The sequence below is a fragment of the Larus michahellis genome, chromosome 11, assembly GCF_964199755.1.
Source record: "Larus michahellis chromosome 11, bLarMic1.1, whole genome shotgun sequence".
In the NCBI taxonomy this organism is placed as follows: Eukaryota; Metazoa; Chordata; class Aves; order Charadriiformes; family Laridae; genus Larus; species Larus michahellis.
Window position 1 is genome coordinate 10,320,614 of NC_133906.1, and position 8,597 is coordinate 10,329,210.

Sequence of the window (8,597 nt, forward strand, 5' to 3'; positions counted from 1 at the left end):
GGACACCCTCCCTCCTGCCAGGCTCCTAAACCCACCTCCTTGGGAAAGGGATTCATCACACCAGTGGAAGCAAACACTCAGAGGCAGAGGACTGGCAAAGGGAGGGGGACAGAAACCCTTCCTTTAGCCAGTGCCGGTGCTTGAGACTGCTGGCAGCAGGACCATCGTAATAGCAGAAGGGCACAAGATGCTGGGAGACAGATTGCAGCCTGCTGTTTACTCCTAGCCCTCCCCTCTATGGCAAAAACATGTCCCTTATGGTAAATAAATACATAAATAAGCCCTTTGAAAAGCCCAGCGGCTGTGACGTGGGAGAGCTGAAGAGCACGTTGTGTGCCTGCTCGCACATCCGCTCGCTCTCCGGAGGAGCTGGGCTCTCCTTTCTGCACTACTAATCCCTGGACTATTTTCAAGCATTTGGGTGCATTTGGTAACTTAAGTCTCTTCCCTCCCTCTCTGCCGTACCCGCTGCCTCGGCAGTGTCCTTGGGCCGGGGTCCCACCTTCCCCTGAACCACAGGGGAGGCCACCAGGCGTGGACTGGGCTCCACAGGTGAGGCCAAGCACACCCCGACACCCCACACCAAGGCGATATGCACTGACAGGCGACGCTGCGCATTAGGAATTGCCAAAGAACCGGTGATATGAGGCGCTTTGGGAACAGCCAGTCCTCAAGAGATGCTCGGGTCGAGCTCCCAGTGGGGATCTGCACCTAGACCCGGTCCCCTCCACCAGCTCCCCTTGCACTTCCACACCTCCCTGGTGCCGGAGCAAGCAGCAGGTTATATTTCAAGGCCTGAGCCTCCCAGAAAGCAAAAGCTCTCCAGGAATGCTCCCAAGAAGCAAAGGACTGACATAACTCAGCAGCTCTCCATACCCTGCCCGTTTTGGAGGACAAAGCAAAGACAGCCCCTGATGTGGAAACTACAGCTGCCTGAATCACAAGCAGGACCTACAGCGAGGGCGGTATTTTGTAACAACACAAAAGCTGCGTTTGTGACGCTCACCTTGACTAAGACTTCAAAACCAATAACAATCTGTTTGGCCACAGAGGCTAAAAGCAGTGAATGTACCACAAAGCTCCCATCAGCTGTACCCACTGACACCGGGGGGTGGACGGTGTCCCACCCGTGCTCTATCCGTCTTTGTGGCAGTGGCGTAAGGTACAAACCAGCAGCACAGAAGGTACCCTGCTCTGTTTGCAATAGGAATTTGGTATTTTGTCACAGTGATTCTCCTCAAATGAAGTCACAGCTGTGTGTTTGATCAGATATATTTAACCTGAGCCAACTCTCTGCTTAGTGTTAAAATCCGAAGTACCCCAAAATCAATTTAAGCAGCTAGTATCCTGACTTCAATGCTCCATTTTTTAATGCCTAGCATGTATCTATAAAACTATAATTTTTTATTAAAAAAATATTCTAACAAGCCAGAGGATTCCTTTACGTAACTTTTCTTTTTCAACCACAGAACAGGGAAGGTTTGTCAGGTTCAGCTTTGGTGATGCCATATTTTTTTCCTCCAATATTTCTCTCTTTCAATTACAGCTGCTCCCCAGAACTGCACAGCTCCTATTCACCAGTTTTACTAACGTTGCCTTAGAGGAAAGAAACAAGTTCTTCAACACTCAGACTTCATTGCAAGCCCGAGGTTTCCTAAAACTGTAGCTGAGCATGGGAGTACCGAGGTCAACTGCCCAGTGCAAACAGCCCCATGTCCCCCATCCCTTCCACGTGCACTCTGGATGCTGTAGTGGTTCTGCAACAAGCCACTTGCTCGTCTCTCAGCTTTGGCTACATACAGCCACAACGCCTGAAGTATGAGCAGAGCCAGCCAAACAGATAGAGCAATTATTTGGACAACAAATTCCTGGTCCACAACATGTGCTACCGAAATGCAAATAATTAATAACAGTAAAAACACAAACAGCAACTGAAATGTGGACACTGGATTTCTTGGCGCCAGAGGCTCCTGCCCCAAAGCCAGTAGGAGTTTGGCTGCTGAGGCTGCCAGAGGCTGGTCTGACCCCCATCAGGAGGGACATCACTGTGGGACACCTCCTCCCCCTGTGCCCTTGCTACCCGCTAACCTACGCTGCCCCCAGGCATTGCAAAATGCAGCAAGTGGCTGGCAAGATCAAAAACACAGGAGATAAACCAACACAGGAGATAAACCAACACAGGAGATAAACCAACACAGGAGATATCGATCACTAAAATCAAGAGGTTAATTTTTACTTCCCCCTGAATGCTCCATAATAATCTTGCTTCGCACTGAGCTAAAGTGCATCTCTAGCCCCCAGCGCGTACCTACGCGGACTCCACAGCATGCCACCCTCTCGCCTTTCAATCCTTGTACAGTACGAAGCAAACAGCACCTGACTGCTGGTCCCAGTCCTGCGCTGGGTCTCCCCCTGCTCCGACAGCCTGTTAATGTTTATCTGGGGAGCAAATGTTTTTGCTGACCTGGAGCCTCACACACCTCATGCCATCACACCTCTCCTTTGCTCAAGCGGCTCATGCTCAAAGGACTTGAGGCGCTGCTGGCAGCCCCACCAAGGCAGCGGGTGAGGGCAGCGAGAGGCACAGGCATGGCAGCAGACAGCCAGAGGCAGGAGGGAAGGGCTCTCGGGCACATTCCCTGCCTCTGCTGTAGTGCTGAGCTGGAAAGGCTGCAAGAGGAGCTGAGCCAGCACCCGTGACAGGGCTAGAGGCGCAGAGGGCTTTTACAGCTGTTCCTCCTTCCCAGCACCCTTTCCGAGCAGGATCAGGACCGCTTTGGGAAAGAAAGAAAGGAGCGCTAGGATTTTCCAGACCCCAGCCCCAGCCAACAAGAGCCAGGCTGGGCTTTACCATGCGGAGTATGAGAGCTCAAGGAGAGGTTGGTCACTGCCCTGCACCTTGCACAGCCGCAGCAGAGGCCAGCAGCAATCCGCCCCCCCCCCCCCCCCCCCCCCCGCCCAGTGCCATTCCAGAGGGGGGATTCCCCTCCAGTTCTCCCTGGGGCCGCCCCATTCGGCAGCAGCGCTTGGGGCAAGTCCTTCTCAGAGCACACAAGAGAGCCAGGGCCGCACGGGGACTGCACAGAGGTGTCGGCAGCCAGAAACTCTGCTCCATTCCCCCTCCCAGCCCCCGACCTCCTTCCAGCTCTGCCCCAAACACCCTCTGCCGCCTGCAGCGGCGGGCACCAGCCCCAGGGGACTCGGCTCCGGGTCACCCCCCGCCTAGCTGGTCACCCCACCGATCCCCAAAGCCAGCTCTGCCGGGCACCCACCGATCCCCAAACTGACCACAACACGTCCCCAGGAGGGGAGATGAGCCCGAGCATCCCCCCACGGGACACCAGGGCCCCACGGACTGCCGGTAGGTCCCATCAGCCACCGTTTCCCCCGCACCTCTCCCGAGCGTTTCTGAAAAACCCCCGCACTTGGATCATCCTCCCGCCCCTCGGGTCCAGCCTTTCACACAGCAGCCGCAGGTGAAAGCAATGCGGGGGGGCGCTCCATTTCCCACCCCGACTGCTGATCTTCCCCAGCTGGGAACTTTCCGAGAGCAAGCCCTCGGCAGCAGTGCCACCCCTGTCGCCGTCGCCGTCCCCGTCCCGTGGCGTCCCGTAGCCCACACCTGCCCGCCCGTGTCTGCCGCCCCCCTGACAGCCCTGCGCGCCCGCCGCCAACTCTTCCAGCCCGGGAACGAAATGCAAAGCCTGCAACAAGCCGAAAAAAAAAACCAAAAAAACCCCAAACCCCTCAACAAACAAACCAACCAACCTCCAGCCGTCCCGCGGCCAGAGCCGTGCTTCCAGCCTGCCACAGAAAATAAAACATCCCCTCCCTCCCCACCTCCTCGGGCTCGCGGTCATTTGAGACTTGAAGTTAATTAAACAAACCGGGCAGTTTAAAAGCTTTGGTTGGAGCCTCAACAAGAGGACGGGCTGTGGTTGTAGCAGCATTTCACCCAACTTCCCAGCACCACATTCCTGAGTCCCACAGTCACAGTCTCACATTCTGGGCAAACAGTCGATTTATTTCTATTATTATTATATTATTATTTCAGCAGAAAGTCCTATAGCATTTGGCAAAAAAAAAAAAAAAAAAAAACCAAAAAAACAACATTCGCTGTTTCTGGGCGTTGTTTAAACCGTCCCAGTGCCTGCACCAGCCGCCGATCCGACACAGCCCTGCCGAGCCGCGCTCCTAGCCCCCCTCCCCGGGGATATTGTCGCAGGGTGCCATCTCCGCACAAGTCCCCTGGGCTGCACAACCCTGTCACCGCCGCCCGAGGCTGCCCTCCTGGCCGGGGAGGGGTCCCACGGCCAGCGGCTCGGTGATGAGCAGGGACCCGGGCAGACGGGCGGCTCCGCGGGCGCTGCTGCCGGCGGAGGATGGGGGTGGGGGGGCTGCAGCCCCGGCCCCCCTCCCGCCGCCCCGGTACGGTCATGAGGTAGTTGAACACTGGCCGCGGCCAGGCAGTTCCTCTAGGGACGAGATTTCTGCACAGCCTTAAATTCCGCCCCCCCTCCACCCCCCTGGCTCGAAGGACCCACGGCCGTGCCCCTAAACGGGCCGACTGCAAGGAGCCCGCCCGACCCTGCCCGGGGCAACACCCCACCTGTTTGCAGAAGGTTTGCCGAGTTTTGGGGTTTCTTGCAGCCATTAGATTTTAGGTGCGCTCTAGAGGAGTATTATTATTATTATTATTATTATGGGTTTTGTTTTTGCTTAGATAAAGGCTCCTCTTTATAACCGATGTGTGCCACGCCAGAGCCCCTCGCGTCTCGAAGCTACCCGCTAGGCACAGTACCTTTGCAGTGCAAAAAGTCCTCGGGGTGAGGGAAGGAGCCCTCTTCGCAGAGCAACTCGCAGGTTTTATCCGATGCCAGGGGGTAGCCGTTGTGCTCCTCGTTGTAGTCGCTCTTGCCGTTGCTGTTTGAGTAGCCGTTGGCATACATCTTCAGGGCGGACCTGCGGAGGCACAGGAGCTCCTGGAAGGCATACCTGAAGTCCGGGCTCCGGCAGTAGATCAAAGGGTTGAAGGCAGAGTTGACATAGCCCAGCCAGTTCAAGAGGATGTACACGTACTTGGGTATGATGTCGTCCTGGATGACATGCACGATGTTGACGATGAAGAAGGGCAGCCAGCACAGCGTGAAGGTGCCCATGATGATGCCCAGGGTCTTGAGGGCCTTGTGCTCCTTCAAGAAGAACTTGGAGGAACGGCGGTGCCCAGCTCCCCCTTTCTGCTCCAGCTCCTTGTTCTGGGTGTGAAACCTCCCCTCGCTCCTGTCTATCTTCTGCAACTGCTTCTTGGCCACCTGGAAGACCCTGGCGTACACAAACACCATGACCACGAGTGGAAGGTAGAAGGAGATGATGGAGGAGGCAATGGCGTAGGCTTGGTTGGTGAAGAAATCGCAACATGTGTCCTTCTCGTAGCACAGGATGGCCTCCTCACGGTCTGCCCGGTACCAGTGCATTTGTATGGGCAAGAAGGAGGTGAGGGCTGAGACCACCCACACCACGAGGATGACCACACGTGCTTTGCTTTTGGTCAGCAGGCTCTGGTACTTGAAAGGGGAGGTGATGGCAAAGTACCGGTCCACGGCAATGACGCAGAGGGTCTCGATGCTGGCCGTGACGCAGAGCACGTCCAAGGAGGTCCAGAACTCACACCAGAAGTTCCCAAACTTCCACATTTCCATAATGATGTGGCTGGCGCCGAAGGGCACCACGGCCAGCCCCATCACCAGGTCAGCGCAGGCCAGCGAGGTGATGAAGTAGTTGGTGACAGTCTGCAGGCGCTGGAACCGGGCGATGGCAGTGATCACCAGCACGTTGCCGAAGACGATGGCCAGCACGATCACCGACATGAGGATCCCCATGCCCACCATCCACACGTCCCGCGACACCGTGGGGTCGGCGGCGCTCTGGTTGGCGCTCACGTTGCCGCCGGGCAGCTCGGTGCCTGCCACCCCCATGGCCCCCCGCTTCCCTCCCCTCCCCTCCCCTCCAGCAGCCCCCCGGGCGGGCGGCGGGGGCTTGCTTTTGCCTAGGGCTCCTCGGCGGCAGCGCTGCACCGGGAGCCGCGCATACGGGACGGCAGGTGCGGGGCGGGCTGGGCGCGGGGCGGGGGGGGGGGGGGGGGGGGGGGCTCACGCTGGACGTGCCTGGGAGCGCTCCGCACCTCGTCGCTCCGCGCCGCTCCCGTCCCGCGCGCGGCGGCCGCGCGCCCGCCCGACTGCCCGCGGCCCGTTAGGCGCCGCCGAGCTTATAGCGACACCCGCCGTGACATCAGCCCCACACAGCCAATGGCAGCCCGCGCCGCGCCCCGCGCCCCGCGCGCACCTCGCACCCCCCCACAGCCCCCCCGCACCAACACACACACACACACACACACACACCCCCCCGGCCGCCTGCCCCACGCGTGTCCCCGCCCGCGCGCTCTCCGCGGCCACGCGTGGTCCCCCCCCCAGGGTGTCCCCACGCCGCGGTGTCCCCACGCTCCCCGCATACTCCACGCTTAATGCCCCCCCCCCCCCTGCGGTGTCGCCCTCCCCCGCCCACGCGTGTCTCCACCCCAGGGTGTCCCCCTGGTTTCCACCCCACCTGTGCCCCCAGGCCCTGCCCCGCGGTGTCCCCGCGCCTTCTGCAAGCGCTCCCTGCCTCAGGGGGTGTCCCTGCAGCCCCTGCCCCCCGGGGGGTGTCCCCACCCCCCCACACACGCACCCCTGTGTGCTCCCTGCCCCGGGGTGTCCCCAGCACGAGTGGCACCAGGAAAATCCTGAGGATGCTGGTACTCACAGAGGCTTTGTTCCTGGCTGGGCATGGGGCTTTGGCTTTCCGGAGAGCTCCCACCCTCACGGGTGACACTTAGTGCCAGGAGGTGTGACCCATCAATGTGCACTCATGGACCAGAAAGCCAACCGCATCCTGGGCTGCATCCCCAGCAGGGCGGCCAGCAGGGCGAGCGGGGGATTCTACCCCTCTGCTCTGCTCTAGGGAGACCCCACCTGGACCACCGCATCCAGCTCTGGGGCCTCCAACAGCAGAAGGACATGGACCTGTTGGAGCGGGGCCAGAGGAGGCCACGAAGATGCTCCAAGGGCTGGAGCCCCTCTGCTGGGAGGGCTGAGAGAGCTGGGGGTGTTCAGCCTGGAGAAGAGAAGGCTCCAGGGAGACATTAGAGCCACTTCCAGTCCCTAAAGGGGCTCCAGGAGAGATGGGGAGGGACTCTGGATCAGGGAGTGGAGTGATAGGATGAGGGGTAACAGATTTTAAACTGAAAGAACGGAGATTTAGATTAGATACAAGGAAAAAATTTTTACAATGAGGATGATGAAACACTGGCATAGGTTGCCCAGTGAGGTGGTGGATGCTGCATCCCTGGAAACACTCAAGGTTGCCACTTTGAGCAACCTGATCTAGTTGAAGATGTCCCTGCTCATTGCAGGGGGGTTAGACTAGATGACCTTTAAAGGTCCCTTCCAACCCGAACTATTCTATGATTCTATGTCACCCAGGTCTCTGTCCCTCCCAGCCCCCAGCCCAGCACCGTCGCTGCAGCTTCACCCCCAGCCCAGCACCCCACTGAGCACAGGGTGGTGGGATGCATCCGAGTGCTGGAGCTTCAGCCGAGCTCCAGAAACCCCAGAGATGGTCAAGGTGTCCCCTCAACTGTCCCAGGAGCGCTGGCCGGGGGGGGAGGCTGTGTGACTGCTGCGCGCTGCCACGCTGCAGCCAGGCGTGTGCTTAGCCTCAGACGCTATCACAAATATTTCCCTCCAAAGCAAACAAATTTGCTAAATAAGGACTAAGGAATCCTGCAAACTTCCTTCTAACCTAACGGGAGATAGCGCTGCTGTTGGAATTTCATTTCTGCCCATTGCTCCGCACTGACACCCTCCAGCCCCGCGCCGCTCTCCTGCAGAGACACCACGCTGCCTGCAGGCGCCGGGGGGCTCGTGGGGGCGACAGCGAAGTGGCTTCTAAAATTACCTTATGCCGCAGAAAGGGAGAACAGAAAGAGTCGCTTTTGCTCAGTGTCTCGTTGGGTGCTGCACTGTGGCTATCCTGCAGCAGAAGCAGCGGAGGACTCCTGCCTTTGTTAGCAATTAAACAGTTATTAATGTTAAATCTTATTTGAAACACATTAGTGGCTGATGTCTGATGGGGCTTCACGATTCTGCCCTGTTTTTCCCGGGTGACAAGGTGGTGCGGCTGTGCCGAGGGCCGGGCACCGGCAGTGGCGTCTGGGCTGCGGTGGGGAGCAGCCTGCGCCCCGTGCCGCATCCCACCGGGTGTCTGTGTCACACCCGGGCTGCACCCCGGCGCTTGATAGAGAAGAGCCTGGTGTACGGAGAGAAAGCTTTGTGTTTTAAAACAGAGGGGCGGAACAGGGGCTGGGAAATCAGGAAATGAGATGGAAGGCAGTTTCGGTGGTGTGAGGTTTCTGTCGAGGCAGGGATCTTCCTGAACTGGTGGCTTCCACGCTCCGCTTCGGTATCTGCGCACTAAAATGAAGAGACGGGGACAGAAGGTCCACGGGGCACCTCTTCCCACTGCAGACCTGCGCAGCCTTCGGAAAGCAGGGGCGTCCGGGG

At 58.5% G+C, this 8,597-nt stretch overlaps 1 protein-coding gene across 1 annotated transcript in view; it reads right to left on the reverse strand.

The window, feature by feature from the left end:
* Window positions 1–6,112, reverse strand: part of ADRB2 (adrenoceptor beta 2) — a 36,646-nt gene extending 30,534 nt beyond the window's left edge. The window contains exon 1 of the mRNA XM_074604074.1: window positions 4,802–6,112. Coding sequence (XP_074460175.1) covers window positions 4,802–5,975 — 1,174 coding nt within the window. The 5' untranslated portion in view covers window positions 5,976–6,112. The remainder of the gene's footprint in view (window positions 1–4,801) is intronic.
* Window positions 6,113–8,597: the final 2,485 nt, after the last annotated feature.